General features: G+C 42.8%; 1 protein-coding gene across 3 annotated transcripts in view; it reads right to left on the minus strand.

Moving 5' to 3' along the window:
• The window catches only part of LOC138204413 (dnaJ homolog subfamily C member 13-like), a 31323-nt gene continuing 11520 nt past the window's right edge, over nt 1-19803 (minus strand). Inside the window, exons 8-58 of one of the 3 annotated variants that reach the window (XM_069159668.1) lie at nt 19009-19104; nt 18661-18752; nt 18297-18463; nt 16417-16496; nt 16139-16308; nt 16005-16037; nt 15194-15293; nt 14485-14592; nt 14164-14319; nt 13957-14013; nt 13732-13853; nt 13484-13559; nt 13238-13333; nt 12995-13135; nt 12106-12123; nt 11049-11131; nt 10728-10881; nt 10389-10492; nt 10141-10300; nt 9969-10031; nt 9782-9883; nt 9537-9641; nt 8955-9157; nt 8690-8774; nt 8426-8580; nt 8155-8200; nt 7900-8054; nt 7570-7771; nt 7365-7480; nt 7104-7182; nt 6876-7011; nt 6531-6715; nt 6348-6422; nt 6126-6245; nt 5188-5583; nt 4991-5104; nt 4377-4493; nt 3974-4151; nt 3737-3828; nt 3547-3646; nt 3381-3455; nt 3178-3290; nt 2916-3085; nt 2724-2766; nt 2459-2632; nt 2181-2360; nt 1872-2012; nt 1648-1791; nt 1458-1557; nt 1090-1194; nt 343-430 (exon numbers count right to left, since the gene is read on the minus strand). In XM_069159668.1, the coding sequence (XP_069015769.1) occupies nt 1139-1194; nt 1458-1557; nt 1648-1791; nt 1872-2012; nt 2181-2360; nt 2459-2632; nt 2724-2766; nt 2916-3085; nt 3178-3290; nt 3381-3455; nt 3547-3646; nt 3737-3828; nt 3974-4151; nt 4377-4493; nt 4991-5104; nt 5188-5583; nt 6126-6245; nt 6348-6422; nt 6531-6715; nt 6876-7011; nt 7104-7182; nt 7365-7480; nt 7570-7771; nt 7900-8054; nt 8155-8200; nt 8426-8580; nt 8690-8774; nt 8955-9157; nt 9537-9641; nt 9782-9883; nt 9969-10031; nt 10141-10300; nt 10389-10492; nt 10728-10881; nt 11049-11131; nt 12106-12123; nt 12995-13135; nt 13238-13333; nt 13484-13559; nt 13732-13853; nt 13957-14013; nt 14164-14319; nt 14485-14592; nt 15194-15293; nt 16005-16037; nt 16139-16308; nt 16417-16496; nt 18297-18463; nt 18661-18752; nt 19009-19104 (6033 nt within the window). In that variant the 3' untranslated portion in view covers nt 343-430; nt 1090-1138. Of the gene's footprint in view, nt 431-1089; nt 1195-1457; nt 1558-1647; nt 1792-1871; nt 2013-2180; nt 2361-2458; nt 2633-2723; nt 2767-2915; nt 3086-3177; nt 3291-3380; nt 3456-3546; nt 3647-3736; nt 3829-3973; nt 4152-4376; nt 4494-4990; nt 5105-5187; nt 5584-6125; nt 6246-6347; nt 6423-6530; nt 6716-6875; nt 7012-7103; nt 7183-7364; nt 7481-7569; nt 7772-7899; nt 8055-8154; nt 8201-8425; nt 8581-8689; nt 8775-8954; nt 9158-9536; nt 9642-9781; nt 9884-9968; nt 10032-10140; nt 10301-10388; nt 10493-10727; nt 10882-11048; nt 11132-12105; nt 12124-12994; nt 13136-13237; nt 13334-13483; nt 13560-13731; nt 13854-13956; nt 14014-14163; nt 14320-14484; nt 14593-15193; nt 15294-16004; nt 16038-16138; nt 16309-16416; nt 16497-18296; nt 18464-18660; nt 18753-19008; nt 19105-19803 lie in introns of all 3 variants that reach the window. The other 2 variants (XM_069159666.1, XM_069159667.1) reach the window with 2 other exon arrangements.

Here is a 19803-nt window from a genome sequence, read left to right on the forward strand (position 1 = left end):
TTGGAAGAAACAAGAAAAGAAGCACAGAAACAAAACGAATGTGGTCATCTGTTAAAATGCTTTTGAAGACTTGAGTGCCATTTGTAAGGGAGGGGAGGGAGGAAAGGAGGGAGAGTGATACTGCAGGAGGTGTCGCAGAGATTTTGGTGACGGTCAATGACGGGCCTGCTCTCCCCTCTCCCCCAACTCGTTCGTCCCTCCGTCCCCTCGTCGGGGGAGCTGAACAGTCTCTCTCTGAGCTGCAGGGCAGTCTGGGTGCCTGAGCGTGACTGTGTGTGTGTGTGTGTGTGTGTGTGTGTGTGTGTGTGTGTGTGTGTGTATGCGCGTGTCCTTCAGCCTTGGTCTCCAATGTCGTTGTCCACAGGGGGTGGGATGCTGGGCATCACCGTGGTGCCAGTTCCTGCTGTAAGGTAACCTGCTACTCCCGGACCTGTAGGCGACAGGAAGACGGTGCACGTGAGACTTGTGAGGAGAGTCAGAGGTGAGCTACGGTGATGCACTAAACCAAGACATCCACTCGTGTATGTATGGGGGGGATGATCAGTACACATGCTGCAGGACTCTGGGTTTGGATGCTTTGCATGTGCATGAGGAGCATAAATTGGTTCAAACACGATGGAAAGCGGAGGTCTCCAACTCGTAGCTTGTGAACTATTTAAACTTTAACTGATTTTAGATGCGTTTTGGCCTTCTTTTTTTTTTTAAAGCGACAACTTAACTAAAATAAATATAAAAAATATGTGATTTATTTAATTTGTATATTAGCACATCACTATCAAACTAGTAATAAGTTTTGAACAGCCTTCTACTCTTGTTTTTTTTTCTTAGAAACTCAGAAACAAGGTATTGATACATTCATTGATTGGTGGAAAGTCACAGTGTTTCTTTGAATACTGGCTTCATACTGACAATCATTTCACTTAATTTTCAACACTAGAATGTGATACAGTGTTAGTGATTGGGCGTAAAGATGGTTTGACGTCATTCTCAGCACTGAGATGAAGAGGAGGGAATGGAAAATGGCACGTGGAACAAAGGATGGAGTTCAATGGGGAAGGAATGGCGGTAGGAGCCAGGTCTACAGTCTACCTGCATCAGAGCAAGAGAGAGGAGGGCTGCGAGGGCCCAGCTCGGGAGTCTAGAGCCCGCCTCGCAGTGGGCTGCTGGCGGCCAGGAGAGAAGGAGTGGATACCCCTGAGGAGGAAACGTGGAGGACAAAGAGGAAGGGAAGGGCAGAGCGAAGGGAGTTACAGGACGCGGACAGAAAAAGGGGTCGGCGGGTTTAAGCAACAAGGCAGCCACAAGGTGTGTTTTATTTTTTTTTTAAGGGTAAAGCAAAGCATTAAGAATCATCAAGAGCTCAGAGAAAGACGCTGAAGACTTACCTTTCAAACACTCATAGAAAATATTTTATAAAAATGGTTTAGTAGCAGTCTGTATATACGTAAACACTTTACCTGTCAGGTAGCCGGCAGTCGTAGACTCTGAGATGAACAGATCGTGTTTCTGGTCCTTGAAGGCACTCCACACTGAGGACCTTGCTAGAATTTCATTCACCTGCAAGGAAAGTGATTTGCAAAGGGTTTCAAATTAGACAAACACAGTGTCATTTTGATCAAATAAACAACTAAGCGAATCTAATCGTACCTGCTCTCCGTACTGCAGACTGCGAGTCATGGACTTAAGAGCTTTTACTATCTGGGCTTTGGTAGCCGATGGGTTGTCTAATGTCTCCAGGCCGATTCCTTCCAGTAACTTCAGCAGATATGGAACCAGCTCCACTCTCAGAGCCTGTTAAAGTAGTAATAAAATGTTATAGTTTCACATCAAACACGGTGGCAGAAAAGTAAACAATGATGGTGACAGGTTACCTGGGCAACCAGTTCTGTCTGCTCCTTCTGGAACATGCGGTTGAGAGCTTCACAGGCCAGTCCGGCCATGTCCGCCCGAACCTTCATCCCGGCCATGAGGGGGCCGATTGTCTCCAGGGCGGCCATGGACCGAACACACAGCTACACACAACAAGGCAGCAAGGATGAAGTTTGAATCCTCAATAAAAATGTAAAACTACAGTCCTGGGCTTTCTCTAATTTATGTGTTGCAATTAGCTCGGAGTTAAGAAATGCAATCGGAGGAAGTTCTTACACCAAATGCGTAAATGATGCACTTGCATTTCTTACCTCGTTGTCTGAGAGCACGTGGATGAGGCGGATGGAGCTCTTGGGAACGGCGTTGTTCTTGTGGTTGAGTGCTGCCAGGATACGAGGCAGGTGACCCAGAGGGGGAACCTGGTCGGCCAGTTGGCTCTGCGTGCTGAAGAGACAAACTGCCGCCGTGGTAACCGTCTCCAGGGCCTCACCCTGCAGGAGACCAGAAACATCAGTACGATTTGGAAGAAAACCGAACCAAACAATTTCATTTTGGTAAATTTAGCACTTTTTTCCATAAGGAGGCTCACATTGGGGTTGTTCTTCTCCAGCAGCTCTGTGATGGTTTCCAGCAGCGACACCAGGAACTCTCGAGGTTTGCGAAGCACCCAACCAGGCTGAGCGATAAAGATGCGCAGGAAGACTCCACCCACTTCCAGCTCGCTCTGTCCAGATCCAGAAGCCACTGTGAAGTCCTCTGGCAGCTGAGCACACAGACAAAGAGTTTATTTTCATATTGAGCAATATTCAATAGTGATATAGTGATTTACAGCAACAACACATTTTCATACTTACTTTCCAGTTCACATCAGGATTATCCTTCTGCTGCTTAAAGTGCCTGGAAAAGATTTTAAAGTGTAAAATACCCGATATTAAAGCGTCATATTAGACAGAATAGTGAAAAAAAAATCTCAAACCTGTCACCCTCTACATTATTCCTCTAGCGTCGGGTCAAAAGATAATTTAAATTGACTTCATGTCACATACTCAAGCATCATCTCCCGGACAGTGGTGGACACTTTCTCCCTTGACGTGTCATTCCAGATGAGCTCAGGGTTTTCGTGCGTCCCCTCGAATATGTGAACGGCGGCCTCAGCGTTGTCTCGCATGGCGTCCATGAAAACACCCGGAAGGAAGCGCATCAGCGTCAGACGCACCTGGGGGAAAAAAAAGCAAAAGATGAAAACGGTAAGTGAGTTGAGAATATGTGACGACGCATGATAATTATTTGTTATTTGTGCAGGCTGACCTTTGGCCCAACCAGTTTGTCTGAGGTCATCTTGGAGAAGAGCTCTGCAGTCTGTGTGCGAACTTGGGGGTGCGTGCAATTACAGAAGAGGTCTAGCAAATAGATCAGAGCACCTGTGGGACAGACAGATTAAAATTAGCATCCATGCACCCAAAATTCAGATAAATAGGAGGAGAAAAAAAAAGAAGTAGAATTACACTGACCTTTGGCCATAGCCTCTTTGATTATCTTTGTGTTGGAAGTCAGTGCATAGAGGGTTTCCAGCACTATTTGTCTGCCTAAAGGATGCGACAAAGTATTTTAGTCTGAAGATGCAGCACTAGAATAACTATAACAAAAAGAAGAAACACAAGCAGTTTGACTTCTTACTGGAGGGAAGTGAATGCAGCAGCAACAAAAGGTTGGACAACACCAGCGACTCAGCAATGTTGCTCACACATTCTTGGTTTGATGTCACTGTATTCACAACCTGCAGAAGAAAAACACAGTGATTACGATGCATGGACACGGGGAGCCACAGCAATTAAGATATCAAGACCGAGAGCTGTTGATCTCTAACCTCCAAAACCAGCTGCTGCACTCTGCCCGCTCCGTGAACCCGCAACAAGGAGAAGAGCAGCTTGAAGTGGCCGATGCACTCTGACTCTGAACCTGGAATTAGACAGAGAAGCTCCAACATCACGATACGTGAAGAAAACATAGTAAACACCATTTGTTTGACAGGTTGCTGCTGTTTACATCAGACGGACAGCCGCCTGTTGTTAAAAACCGGGTCAGCCGGAGCGTTGTTTCTCACCAGGGTTGTTCTTAATAACATTGCGGAGAGCCTCTAAAGCCATCTCAGCGAAGCGAAGCCTCTCGGCGTGCTGCTGGGACTCCACCTTGTTGCTCTGACTCATGGCCAGCAGAGTGTGGAGGTACTGAGCCTGGGAGCCCACGTAATCCAGCAGACTGGCCGCAAACGCTTTGGGGTACTGAACACGGAGATGGAAAAACAAATTGTTATAGGTTTATACTGAAAAGGAAATATATATTTTGATAACTTCACTTTTGACATTAACAGCAATGTGTGTGAAAGAATGCCCCTTCGTTTTCTGTCGTGACGATTTACTCCGTACAGATCTGCCTACTTCCTGGTGGTCTGAGGAGAAAGGCCAAACAATAACAGAAGAGGATCGAATGGGGATTCTTCTACTCACCTCCAGTGGAAAAGATGGTTGCTCGTTGTAGACTCGGACAAAAATCTCCCCCACAATCAGCTCTTTGCCGTGATCGCTGAACAAAAACTCTGCACCGAAACTTTCATCGTTTTCTCCCTGTGAAGAAACCAGAGATATTATGATAACAATAATAAGAAGAAGAAATTTATTTTTATAGCACCTTTCATACAAGAAATGCAGCTCAAAGTGCTTTACAGGAAGACAATTACATGCAGTGTTTTACATTAAATAAAAAGATGTAAAGGAACACAAAAACATGTTAAAATTGAAAAATTTAAATTGAGAGAAAGCAAAATGCATTTTAAAGTGCGAGACAGTTGTAGGCATAGCTAGTTAAAGGCTAAAGTAAAGAGATATATTTTAAAGCAGCAGATAATCGCAATGTTCTTATAGGCACATAGTTAACCAGAGTTAGCGATGTAACTTGGTAAAGTACAAAGAGAAAAGATGAATAACTGATTTTTAGATCAGTCATATAGCTTAAATGTCAATAATATTTAATTAAATGTCCAAACCTAACATATACAGATCTGTAAACGTGACTTGGATCAGTCCCATGATTAAGTGTGAAAGCAGTGATGAGTCTTCCTCACCCTCTTGATGTTTCCCTCCTGTTGAACCTCCAGAAACTCCAGCAGCTCGGCTCGTGTTCCGTTGTTCCAGATCAGGTAGGGGTTCTCCGAGTTACTATTCAGCAGCTTCAAGACCTAAAACGCACGGCAGGGAAGGTCAAACAGTGTAGTGTTTTTGACACTGAGTTAAGATACAACCCTCCACCTGGTCCACTGACCTCAGCGGGACATCCCGTCCCCAGCTTCCTGGAGATGTACGGCGTCAGCATGGCGGCCAAGCTCTTGCGGATGGTGGGGTTCTCCGGAGGCGTGCCTTCGTTGCCGTTGGTCTCTGACACGGGGTTGTTGCCGTCCAGGGTGTGCGGCGTTTGCGCGAAGCCCCCCAGGCGGCTCAGGGCTACGAGGCTGAGCTTGGCCAAGCCGTTAGCCACCTCCTGCTGGTTGGTGTCCTGGCTGGTCTGCACGCCGCTCTCCTCCAGGGTGTAGTCGTAGTTGAAGAGGTGGACCAGCAGGTGCCAGAGCACACCGGCGTGGTACAAGTGGGTCTGCAGGAAGAAATCCACCGCGAAGGAGCTGACACACTGAACTGACAGCGCCGCAGTCTTTGGGAGACCCTGAGGAAGCGAAGGAGAGAAAATCAATCACTGAGGAGGAGAAAATCCTCTTTGTAATTGATCGTTTTGGTTAAAGTATAAGACTAACTTATAAGGTGATACATGTTCTCCCTTAAGGGACATGTTATTATTAAAAGTAATAGGCCTCTGAAATGTGAGACTGCTCTATGGTTTAAAAAAAAAAAAGACCTTTTTGTTTTCATCATAAATTGCAGTTTCTAAATGGAAGTTGAAAAGGAGAGACGCTTCCAATTTCTCTATTCTGTTTAGCAAAATGAAAAAGGATGTTTCCTAATTAATCACAAGCCTTATCAATATTACTAATAAGGCATCTCCTTGATTGATAGATTGTCTCAATTGTCTATTTTTCAAATACCAAAATATCACAATTAATGACATTGAGGTTGACATAGACTACAGAGGACCTTTGAGAAGTGTTTTCTCCTTTATCATCCCGTTTAAAATCTATTCATTCTTTATAAACAAACAACAGCATACTGAGAAAAATAATAGAGTAAACACAGAAGATGGAAGATCCTCACCTTTCCGTAGTACAAAATGTGACAGAGGTCCCGGATGATGTTGGGCATTTCGATGATCTTTTCCCTGCATTCCTCAAACTGGGCTGCGACACTGTAGCACTTACAGATGTGCCCGCACACCTGTAGCATGAGTAAGTGTTGAAAAGGTGTTAAGGAGATCAGTACAAGCAGCAGAGGTTTAAATCTCTGAATGCTGTGACTGCAGGTGAATGGAGGTTTTACCTGTACAGCCATATCATCAGGCTTGCTGGATGCAGTTAATACAGCGACACACCGAGAAAGAGCCTCCAACAAAACCTGAAAGAACACAGACAACAATTTATCACCTATGCAACCACAGTGCACATCTGCACGGACAGCTGCAATGTTTCAATTATACTGGCTGATATTTCAGGGCTCGTATACCTCGATGCCGTTCTCGCGGCGCAGCTCCTCCGCATTCAGAGCCGAGCAGTTTACGGTGTGGAAGGCCAGTTCAACCGCGGCCGGCAGGAGAGCGGAGGTTTTAGAGAACAGCTGATTGTCCTCCGTCTCCATGGTGATTGTTTTGATGAGCATGGGGTACCCGGCGTATTTGTACGGTTCAAGTTCTGCGGAAGGGCACAAAGCAACAATCTTTAATATAAGGTAATTCGCTTTCATTCAAATTCACTTAAAGTATACTTGAACTACATTTTTCAAGCTACATTGTGCAAAGGAAGAAAGAATGGCAAAAATCATAAACACAAAAGAGTTTATCGATACACCCACCTTGCTTATGTCTGTTGAACAGGATGCTCTGGGCTTTGAGGATGAGGATGATGTTTTCCGGGTCGGGGCCGTCCAGGATTCGTGCAGACTTCGTGCAGAGGAACTCGTAAGCTTTGTTTACTTTCTCGAACATGTCCTGAAAGAGACACATCAAGTTGCTGAAATCAAACCCCCATTTATTCTAAGCATAAACATACACTTTATCGTGGTCATGGTGATGATACGTACCCTGCCCTCTGGGTTTTTGTCAGGATGGTACTTCTGTGCCAGTCTGAAGTAGGCTTTCCTGATCTTACTCTCTTCGTGCCTGAAGTTAAATTTGTCAAAACAAAAGGGCACATTCACTGACGGTAACTGAACTACTTTTAGGATCTTTTGAATTAATATGAACCAATTAAATTTTAGTCAGTTAATAGAGTCATTAAAATTCATTTTCTGCCATCTATTGCGAATTTAAAAAACAAGATCACAAGAATTTCTTCCACTCACTGCCCCTGTCCTTTGGGGAGGTTGAGGACTTCGTATGCATCATCCACAGACATCGAGGGAGGTTTCTTCTCCACCTCCCGCTTCCACGCTTCAAGAGTATCTTTTAGCAGCTTCACCTGCAGAAATAATCACAGTAATAAGAATCCTTTCTTAGAAAATACAAGCAAAAGGGAAAAAAGAGCTTTAAATAAAAACCCAGACATACAGCGTCTCGTATGAGCCAGTTGGGGAAGCGGATGGTGTCACACAGATGTCTGAGGTAGTAGATGTTGCAGAAGAGCTCGTTGTCCAGCTGAGGGAAGTTGATCACAGGGATGGGGCAGTACTGGTAGAGGGCCCGGGTGTTGCTCTGTAGCCTCGGGCTGAAGTCAGCTACGTGGGCTGCGATCTTCTCAATCATCATCCGCCTGGAACAAAAAGTTCAAAAGGAAAACTATTACAATTCTCCCCCAAAAAAATCCAGACAGTGGCTTTGATCGCCGTACTTCTACATGTATGTACGACACAATTGGACATCATAGAGACCACCTCCCACCTCATCTCACTGCTCCAAATGGCCTCGGGTGTGTCAAACTCTCCCAGGAATATCTCAGAGAAGCGCTCGGCCTCGTAGTTCTCCAAGTAACACACCATGGCCTCGGGCAGCACCGATCCTAGAACGCTGCGCTGCACTATGTCCGGACCCTTCGACTGTGGAGACACCAGAAAAGAACAATGGCAGCGTCAGAAGGATTCATAGGATATAATCTGTGGTGACATAATGTAAAGCTATGAAACAAATGAACTTTACCTCCTCTGATTTGAAGGCTTGTTTCAGGTGAGTGTGCTTCAGGAACCTAAAGAAAGAACATGAATGTCACAGACATCAGTGTCAACACTCTGAAGCCATGTGTAAAATATTACTCTGTGGCCACATGTCTAGTAATATATTTATAAATTTTCAGTTTTTTTCCAAAAGCCAATATTAAACTAATTAAAAATGTATAAAATGTTTAAAATGTCAGGAATTTTTTTTTTTTTTTTTTTAAATGCCATTCTTTAAAGTTGCGATGTGTTTTCACCTGGCCACAGGAAGCACGTTGGAGCCTGTGTACATCATGATGAAGAAGAAGATCCCTGTTAAATAGAGGCGCTGTAGATTGGGGTTGTCCTGCATCACCAGATACAGGACGTTGGCAACCTTTTCTACCAGGATGGGGTCAAACGTCAACAGCAGCTGGAGAGGACGAAGAAAACAACGACAATGGCAGACTGTCAACATGTCGTTTAATTTTAGTTAACAATTCACTGGAGTATGATATTGTGATAGGACACAACTTAATTACCTGAACAATGTGTGGGAGACAGGCATTGTCGGTGATCATCCTCTTGATCTTCGGTAAAGGACGGATAATGGCGTTGTCTTGGTCCCTGGTTTAAAAGTAAATAAAGAGCTATGTTATAGTTAAGGCCTAATAGTTTACGGTTCCAAAAGAAAAGACACAAACAAACATATCGACAGAATAATTATATAAATTATAAACAAAAGACAGGTGGTATCTTTTTTTTTTCCCCAGTAACATCCACAAATCCATTTTCAGTGTTTCCCACCTGCTGGGGTAGTAGGAGCACATGGTGATGAGCATGTTGAGGATTAGTGTAGCCAGGTCGGACTCATTCATCACCGCCTGTCCTGAGGCCAGGAGGCACCATTTCAGCTGAGGGATGGCCTGTAGGGGGCGCCAGCCGTCCATCCCTTGTGCCCAGCAGCGCGTCTTTGCTGTCAGCACGCCTGTGTTCCAAAACTCCTGCATCTGGAGACAACATAAAAAAAAATATATTAATAACAACAACAGACAGGAAGGAGTAATTGCTGGAAAAAACAACAGTAATAAAAATAGATTGAAATAAACTGCATCAACTGCAAGAGACCAACAACAATGAAAATAGATGACATTGATTTTTATTTACTGGCTGTGTAATCCATTATACTGCTATAACAGAGACATGATAATGACATGAAGTCAAAAAGTAAAATTCACAATTCCCTGCTCAGACAATATATTGTTAGATAGTAATTTATCATATTTCCATTCTGTTACATTTTCATAAGTTTCTTTCTATTTCAAAACTGATTTTACTGAGAAATATTGGAGAAATCCTACCAGTGAACATTTTAAAATGATTCCATACCTCTTCAAAACTGAAAGGTCCTCTTCTCTCCTTGTCAGCGTTACCAAAGTACCACTCTTTCTCGCTCTCCCTCTTCATGTCCGGTGACGCCTCCAGCACGTTGCTCTGTGGACAACAACACAGAGACATTAGTTCAAATATTCTCAAAGGTGGGCCACGGAGAATTACAACATCTAGTGTTTTGTTATTGAGTCAATCAGCAGAGAAATCACATTCACACAATTTCTCAAAAGCCATGTTTATACCTGCAGTGGCACAGTAGCTCTGCTGGTATGCAGATGGGCCAACGTGAGCAGGTCCACCAGGATACGAACTCCGTTAGAGTCCATCACCTCCTTCACATTTTTCTGCAGAACAAATAATTCATCATTACGCATCACAATAAACAAGAAATGTAAATTAAACATGTAATGTATTTTCTATACGGGTTACCTTGTTGAGAATGAGCTTGTTGAGGAAGAGGATGAGTCGGTCTCTTTCCAGCTTGTCTGTACACTGAAACAACAGAAGTAGATTTTTAGATTTCAAGATCACTTAAATGACAAAAATGGCATCACTGCTGCAGCTATATAGACACTTGCAGGGACAGATTGGCTGCACTTACCCGGTCCAGCATGCCCACAATGTATTTTGTGTCTGTGAAGGGACCGATTTCTTCAAAGCACTTCCCGTAGACTATTGCGAGCGCCTGCAGGCACAGGCACTTCATCGTGACTTTGGGTGTAAGCAAAAAGCGATGGTAGAGTTCGTTGAAGAACTCATATCTGAGAACATGGAGACAGAGAGACATGAATCATCCTTTCGGGTTTTGGTACTGAATAGTTTCCGGTGTAGGTTGATTTGAAGTCTTACGATCTCTTTATGGCACTCGAATCTTCATTTTCGTCCTCCTCCAGCAGCAGACGCAGGTAATAATCCCCAATCTTGATCTCATCTGAAAGGCACTCATACTTCACCTGCAAAAAAAACCCCACATGCGACAACATATTTAAATGCCAATACATTGATCTGTGTTACAATAAAAACCTGTTTTCTTGTACGGATTTCACCGCAGTATCACTGTATTGTGTTTTTATCTGACACTCCACAGTTTAAATGCCATTTGACTGTTGATTTTGTTGTTGTTTGTTTGCAGATTTATGGTCAAAAATAATTGGCAATGAGTGCAGTGTACTATAACTGAGCACAAACCTCAAACTCCTGGTGGTTCCAGGAGATGACGGTGGCGTTGCCGAGCTCCCGGTCCACGCTGAAGGAACGCATCTCCCCCTCCAGAGCGTCCCGCAGCTCCTCCCGCGTCTTCAGGTTCCAGATGAGGTTGGAGCGAGCGTGGTCCAGCTGGAATCTAAAAAAGCAGGACAGGAAAAGCAGAATGAAAAAGACCGATCTGTGAATTGGAAGTTGATGGTTTTATTCTTGCTGTAGCTGTACTGTGGACATGTGTACGTGAGGGTGGCAAAAATCCGCATCACACTTTTGAACTTTTGGATTCATACTATTAGGATCTTCTACCTGTAGTAGAAAAGCTCCCAGTTGGCTTCAATCTTTATCCGCTGCCTTCTCTTTCTCAGGATGACGGGCTTTTGGTTTGGATTCTGAAATGAAACGCCAAAGTCGAAACTGAGGGACTGCTTGAACATTAGTCATCATTAGTCATTATTCACAGTCATGAATATTTGTCTTTTTCCAGCTCATGACATTAAGAGAGTTGTGAAGTTAAAATAATGACAAGATGAGCAACATTTAGACAGAGAAGGATGCCAGGGATGAACTTAATGTCAGTGAATAACGATGTAACAAATGCAGAAAGTTAGATTTTAGAACAATAAGACAAACACCCAAAAACAATGACACCATCGTACCAACATAGAAAAAAACACAAAAACAGCGTTATGTAATTCTTTCTGGGAGAGACGTGTCCTTAGCAGCGATATACCTTTATGATCACAGTTCTCAAATCTTTTGACTCCTTTTGCGAAGAGGATGTTGCTACTTCAACAAAAACCTTTTCATTTTGGTTCCATAAAGCAAATTTAATACGTCAACAAAAGTGGTGGAAACCAGCATAAAACACTGTTGCAGATGATGAGCACAGGCTGCCTGGCAAACGTCTTTCTATTTATAGTGATTGTACTCCTGCAAATGTGGTCATTATTTATTGATGAGTTTATCCATGTCCTTTGCTGTCAGAACTGATGTGTTCTTTTTTTTTATCTGTTGTAAAATATGTTTTTGCATCGGTTTTCAGACTGTTGTGACATGGTACACGTTTTTCTTGGCTCTATTAATCGTCTTTTTTGTTTACTTTGTAACCATAGTTACAAGATGAATAGGTTGCGTGTGTGGACACGACATCAGTGCCCATTTACCACTAAATCACTCAAGACTCTTGAATCTCATTTAGGTGCTAAGAAATCACTGCCTGGCTGAAAAAAAAAGAAAAAAAAAAAAAAAAGAAAACACACACAACCAATATGTATATGTACACATGAAGCTGGAAAATGGTTTCAGTAAAGAGAAAGAATATGGAAAGAAAACAACATGAATCCCGTCGGTCAGACCAACTTACCAGGTTATTTCTGTCCTGCTGCATTTGTTTGACAGCACAGAAACCAGACAAGACAAAGGGAGGGTGGGGTGGAGACAGACAGAGAGATTATTGTTCCTCACATCAAACACAGATGAATCGCAACACAAGGGTCAAAGGTCACTGTACTATCAATACACAGAGAGACGGATCGTTGAGATTTAACAGCTGACTATCCGTTATATTGTTGTATCTTTACGACCTGATCACTCACTAACAAATATATATAAAAGGATGCATGTGCTGAGGGAATATTCAGAGAAAGAGAGCCAATTAAAAATATTTTGCTGATCAGCAGTTTTGGCTTGTTAAAAAAAGCGTTGCCAGAGTAACAGAAAAAGAACATGCAGGTAAAGTCGGTCTGCAGGTTGTAGCTTTAATTGAAAGTAGAATCGATTTAAGTTGCGGCGACGTCAGAGAGCAGGCGGCGATGACCCGAGCTTTAATGAAACAGTTTAGATGACACCACCAACCTCGACCCACCAACACACCCAACACATGTTCAGTCTGAACCGCCATGCATCCAAATTGAAGACAGGCGACCTTTGAATTTAAAACACTCTCTGCACGTCACCACAATAGACTCAGACTCACACGCACACACACACACCTGTAAAGGAAAATAAATGTGATTGTATCTCGACACATACACGGTGTCAGGCAGCTGCAGGTTTGACACCCCCGTCCATGCAGGAAAAAAAAACAACCCCGGCAGCAACTGAAAAGTGTGTTAATGAGTTTGCGTCTGCGAAACTGTTATAGAGACACCTGAGCAGACAAAGTGAAGCAGAAGCAGCGGCAGCGGCAGCTTGTTTGATGGATAAAAGGTGAATCAGCCCAGAAGTTGTTATCAAAGAAGAGAAATGCTCACCTCCTTCTGGGCGATGCCCATCTTATCTCTCCAGTGCATCAGCACAATATCTGCTTTCTCCTTGGCGAACTTCTCCACCTCTTTGGCTGCTTTGCCTGCTATCCGCTGCCACTCAGGCACCTTGTTTCGATTTAGCTGGTCCTGATGGAAATAATAAAAATGAGATTTTTTTTTTTTAAATAAACCCATTTATTCAATTCTACCTTGCAAAAATGTATAAATGTCATGCGTTCGTCCAGATACCGTAGCGAGTTTCAAGTTGTCCCGGATGTGCATTCTGTCCATGTCTTTCTCGGGGACAGGGTCCGGGCTGTCCAGGTAGGCCAACAAGCCGTTTGGCTACAAGTGCAGAGAGGAACAAGATAAAGTGAAATGGGGAAAGGCATGGGCTTAAATCCCTGTAACACCATTATTAATAACTTCTGGCATGAGTACTGGACAGGCATCAAACGTGTTTCAATTTTGGACTCTGCTAATTTGGATGTTTACCAGTATCCTCTTCAGCAGGTTCGTGGCGACGGGGTTCTCTGCTGTCCACAGTCCCACCAGGTGACGACTCAGTTGCCTGATAAACAACCATCCGACATAAGTCATTTTCTCCATAAGAGTATTAGGGAAGTGCAAAATTGTCACGAGAAAAAAATCCTTCAACAGCTGGAGCCCAAAAAAAAAAACAAAAAATCCTCTTAAATTACTACATCATCATGTGACAGTGTTAGTATTTATTGAGTCTGGACCTGTTGGTGAGCATCCGCTGGTCTGCACTGATGGTGAACAGAGACGTGTGCAGATGCCTCGGCAGAGCTCCCTCACTCAGGGCCAGCTCCTGCATCTTCGTGGCGATCTCCTTGTCTCCCTCCTACGCATAAACAAAGCTGGGTTGATTATCATCATAAATCACCAGCTGTACAAGACGATTAATTCACAACACTTCAGAGCACTCAATCCACAGAGAAACTTACCTCGATAATGGCTTTCATCACCAGGCCTGCTCCCTTTACTATCGCCATAGACGGATGCTAGAAATACAGACAACGACATTCAATCACAAATGCACCTGCTGCATAAATCAGTAATAGTGCTTTTATAATCAGGTGGAAACGCTGGAGTCTTCAATCAATCAGTGGTATTCCTGCTGAACATGTCGACGAATCTTTTATGCTTCTCACCTGGAATAGCTTGAACAGGGTGCGTCCATCGGAGGCAACCATCTCGAGCAGCATGTCGAATTGCTGCCCCTCTGTGGTTTCACTGTATGGGGCGCAGAGGGCAAACGTCAAGAAATCCAGTAAGGAGCTGATAACCAAAGCGCCCGTTCCATGGTCCTAGGAAGAAAATTTGAATAAGAGAGAGAGAAGATTAGAAAAATTGGACACGAGGTGATTTATGAAACTATATAAACACACTGTTTGGAATGTATAAGCACTACATTTCCTAATATGCCTGAACTCGGGCTGCAATCAGCTTGCTGACAAGAAAGAGACATCTACCACATTGGTGATGAATTTTTCAAGGAGGTTTTCCAGGAACTTTTTGGAGGACAGCAGAGAGGCCTTGTTCAGCTGCTCCTGCCTCAGGTCATAATCATCGTGCATCGGCTGGAGGAAGATGAAAGAAAAAATATCTCAGCTGAAACTTCAGGAAAGATGTCAATAAATGGAGTTGTATCTACCGTGTAAATTGACCCTTTTCTACTGACGGTACCGGCTCAACTCAACTTGACTTGTTTTGTTGGGAGGTTTTCCATCGGGCAAAAGTTGTGGATAAAACCTCAAACTACCTTCATTGATGTTCAAACTTAACGGAGCAGCTACTTAAAGGTGACGTGATTGGTCAGAGGATCACTGCATCGCTGCGTCCAGGACACGGGACATCCAGCACAAACCCGCCATTGTTATGGAGCCACGCTACTATAGCAGTGGCATTTTTATTTTTATCCACTGGACTATTCAATTAATGGCAACCTGCAAAACCACATCATAGTCAACTGAGGAGGTGCAGACGTTCCTCTGTTCGGTCGCCAACAAAATGATCCAGCGAAGCGTCCGCGGCGTCGCTATAGTAACAACACTGCATCAAGGGGGGATACACAGAGAAGTACCCGATACCAAAAGCGAGTCGAGTTGAGTCGAGTCTGTGCCGGCAGTGAAAATAGAGCTTCTGCTGGGTTGATTATGTAGATATTCAGATGATACTTACACACATAAGGGCACAGAGCATGTCTATAGCAGCATGTGTCACGCCATTGTTGTTCCGTTTTAAAGCTTTTACCGTCTTTACTCCCAACTTTTCCCTGAACCTGGAACACACAAAGAAGTCCGCGGATATAAAAACTGAAAATGACCGTGCATTTGAAAAAGTTAAGGAACATACAACAGAATATAAATCATACAAATACTCTTATTAAAAAAAAAGAAAAAGAAAAGAGGTCTGGGGTTGGATACACAAAGAATTCATTGCTTCAGAAGCGGCTTGTTGTTTCTTTTGCTTATCGATTGTCTAACTGTGAATAATAAAAGAGTAGATTTATTGTTTATTTATAGTGGATTGTGATTGTGTGGAGGAAACGCCAAGCAACGCTTGCAATGAATCTTTCAGGAAAACCAATTCTGGCTCATTTGCTTCACGGGGAACAAGGAACAAACAGTAAATACAGTTCCTCTCATACATCTCAGTGACCCTGAAAAACTGCAAGGCTCCTGTTTATAACAGATACACAGAACATAACGTAAAGAACATAATGGCCACAGCAGATAATGGAAGAGAGGTGAAGGCCCAAACGAGGGGACGAGACGGTGATGGTGGAAGGTCAAGACAAATTGAGGTAGACAGCTCGACTGAACAAAGTGAAGTGGCATAACCTAACTTCTGAAGTGCCTGTCTTAAAGGCTGAGATGAAAGCAGAGGAGAGATAAAAGAGAAGGCTGATAGACAGCAAAAAAAAAGATCAAGAAGGATCTAGAATACAGACAGACAAAGGGCAGACTGAGATGTATGGATTCATATTTACGTTGCATCTGTGAGTCCAGACCCTTGACCAGACCTTGGAATGACAGAGCATGCCTGTTACAAGCAGCTCAGCAAGAGTACACATTAAAGAAATAAAAACAGGTAGTAGGAGCGACATATGTGCTGCAGTCTTACTTGGGCAGCTGAGTGAAAGCCTGGAAGCCAGCCTTGGAGGCCACCAAGCGTCGAATGGCCTGGAAATGGCTCTCCAGCTCAGCGTTAACAGCCGGCAGCTCGGCCTCCTGGGTTAAAAGAGCCAGGATGGCGTTGTTGATGAGCTTCTCTTTGTTCTCAGAGAAAAGACCCTGAAGAAAGGGGGGAAAAAAAGAGAAAGAGACATCGGGAGAAATGAATGTGAATGCTGCTCAGGCAAACAGATAGACATAAATCAGGCTGAAAGTGAACACACTCACATCCTGGGTTACTGCATGCAGCACTCCACTGTACGATATGTTGGCGTTGAATCTGAACACCGCATCCGCAAAGTTTCCATCTAAGCAAAGGAAGGAGGGATGGAACAATTCAATAAAATATATCAAAATATAACCTGACAATTTGAACAAGACGAGAGCTGGGCTGCGGTCAGAACTAGATCTTGAGTTGTGCTGTGTTTAAGGTAGTTTCACACAACCAAACTGGGGGGGGTTGAATGAAAAGCTGGCCATCAAAAAAACAAACGAGGATAGCAGTGAACATTACCTAAAAAAAAAAATTCTCTGGGGAGACATTAAAAGTGTTGCATTAGGTTGTACATCCATGTCTGACTTCCACGGAATTTAATAATAGGTATTAAGTGTATTTTTAATAACATTTTTAAAAGGATATGCAGGAATACATGTATTTTGACTATGCTGCTGTGTGTCTACTGTATTAGTTTGTAAATTTATTAAAAGAGGAGTCGAATTCCTTGTATGTTTTCATAAGCTTGGTCAATAAAGTCGACTCCGACAGAACATGAAGTTGTAGCCATGACGATAGGCATTGATTAAAATATAAATGTTTCTGCAAACAAGCTACCAATTCTTAAATGTGAATGCTTCACACAAATCTTCAACCTGACAGCACAACAGATCTTTACAATCACCACAATTCAGCATCCGACCAAATGTTAAATACGGTCACAGTTTCTCCTCTATGTTCCTGTGTTAGTTAATGGCCAGAAAAGTGCTTTTGCAAAACATGATTATACAGTGAAATTGACTTTTTGGATACAAAATGTCACTTCATTATTTTATCCCATTAAGGCATTTTATGTGATGTTTTGTTGTGATTAGTGTATAAATTCTTGAGTTATGGCCACAAACATGTTTTGTAAGTTCATCTTTGAGTCCAAGTGAAATTCTCCGGAGTCGTTTCCTGACATATCGACCTCAAGAAAATAGGATGCAACCACGCGCTGTCCCCGGTGTGGAGGCTAAAAAGAGTTGATCACAAGGGTGAAGTGGGTGTGAATGAGGGTTATAATGATGTGTGACACAGACGCCTCTATCAGATGTGGGAGGGAACGGAGTTTTCGATGCTATCAAACTATCCGAAATGCATTACAGACAGACCACAAATTCCCCCGTTAGTGTCTCTGTGAGACTGTGCAGACACATCGCAGCTCCGGTTTGTACCTCATGTATTTCAGTTTTATTAGAATCAAGAGAACTCAGAATCCAATTTTCCAAAAAATAAGCAATCTACAAAAAATAACAGGAGGACATAGAATTATTATTATTATTTTTTTTTTAAATCGACGTAGTTATAAAATCTTTGATGATTCAGGAAACATCTTGAGAACAGCAGGAAACTGGGTTTATTTATCATTTCAAAAATCTTAGCACGGCTCTGTGACTTGAACAAAATGTCTATACATGAGAGGTACAAAATGAAGCAAGGCATGAAGATAAATGTTAACATGCTCATATGGTCACAGTTAGCATATCAATCATTTTAATGTTTAGCAGTATTACTGTAGATTTTAGTTTTACATGTTAAGATACAAATATTTTATCATTAGGACTAAATAAAAAGAAAGGCATTAGACATATTGAAGTGAGCACGATTCTTTCTTAGAGGATCATGAATGCCCATAAAAAAATTAAAATAAAATTAATATCCAAAAATCTGACAGTTGGAGCAACAGATTGCTGTTGCCTCAACTCAGTGTGGCTAAAAAAAAAATTGCTGCCTAAGTGTAAACCGCTATCAAACCCATCATAATCCAAATATACATGTTATCCATTTTAAACATGATATAAAATCCAATTCATGTTCATAAATCTCATGAGATGAAGAGCTTTTGACTTACTGGGAGGTGCCGCCAGGAATTTGAGATGCAAACTCTCCACCTCCTCGTCCACGGGCATGCTCAGTAAGCCCCACCTCTGCCCTCGCTGCGTGGGGGCCATCTTGACGCACACGTCTCTGTTGCCCGATGCGCGGACTCCGTCGAGCAGGCTGGCTAGCAGGGAGTCCCTAAAGACGCACAAGCGAACAGACAGACTCAGCTAAATGCATCGCCGGTGATTTAGTGGAGCACCGACGGCGTGTCAATCAAGAGTCATGAGTCACGGCGATGCGGAAGAACACATCCACACAAACGACTTACTCCATTTGTGGTGGAAAAGTACAGAAAACATATTAGCACATGCACAAAGGTGAAGGCTGTGTACCTTTCTGTTGAGGAGTACTTCCTGATCTGACCCCTGATGAATTCCAACGTGAACACCTGAGGGTTGTCTACATCACAGATGAGAGCGAACACCTGAAGATGAGACGAGAGCGTGACAACAAGAGAAGGAGGGAGGGGAAGGTCAACTCGTATCACATAGACTCCAGCGCTTGCGTCCGAGCCGTTAACGTGCAGTGATGCGGTTCGTACATGACGAAACAACGACAGGCAGTTCAATTGACGTTTATCCTCGCAGGAGTACGAGTCGACGGGACGCGGTTTTGATGGAGTGAGAAAGTGTTCCGGCCTGAAATTTTTATGACTTTATGGTGCGCGAGTTAAGACTCACCTCTCCGAAGGGTTTGATGGTGACGATGTTGTACGAAGCCGGGTCTCTCTCCACGAGACATGTTTCTGTCAGGGCCAGGATGCGTTTAACGGGCTCCTGAAGAGACCACAACGCACAAAGGTCATAACACTGATAAATACCACAAACTAATGAAATAACACTAAAATAGAAGATAGTGTTTTTTGTATTTGTATTTTTGGCTGTGTTGCTCATGAAATATCAACTCACTCATTACAATCCAACTCATCAAAATACAGAATTTGAGTTACTACTTATCTTAATGTGATCAAACAAGAGTAGTATACAACTACTAGAGAAGTATGGAGAGTTACAGTGAATAATAACGAGGATATTTGTCTGGTTATTTGACTTTTTGAAACTACATGATATCTTTTAGAAGTCTAAATTTAGACAAATTTCTAATTGTTACAATGATGTGACCTTTTCTGGAACTAGAAATATAGTAAAAACCAACAACCGGCAACTTTTTTTTAAACAAATTCTTTGTTGATAGGGAAAAACTATTAAAATGACTAAATCCAAAAAGTGTAAAATAAAGAGGAAAAAAAGAGCTACATTAAAGCCAACTACTTTAGTACTGAAATGGTATGAAAACAGTCTATTACTATAGTGTGTTACTACCCCATCATTGGCACAAGGAAAAGTATCAGTGCTCGATGAAATGATCAATATTACAGTCCAAACTGCAAAGATACACAACAACCTAATTCTCTCTCTGCCTTCTTTTCCTCTCACTCTCTACACTGAAAACATTCAAATAAAAGGCCTAAAAAC

This window comes from Embiotoca jacksoni, unplaced genomic scaffold, assembly GCF_022577435.1.
Source record: "Embiotoca jacksoni isolate LCO1_2020_lvr unplaced genomic scaffold, fEmbJac1.0.p SCAF_25, whole genome shotgun sequence".
NCBI classification, from domain to species: Eukaryota; Metazoa; Chordata; class Actinopteri; family Embiotocidae; genus Embiotoca; species Embiotoca jacksoni.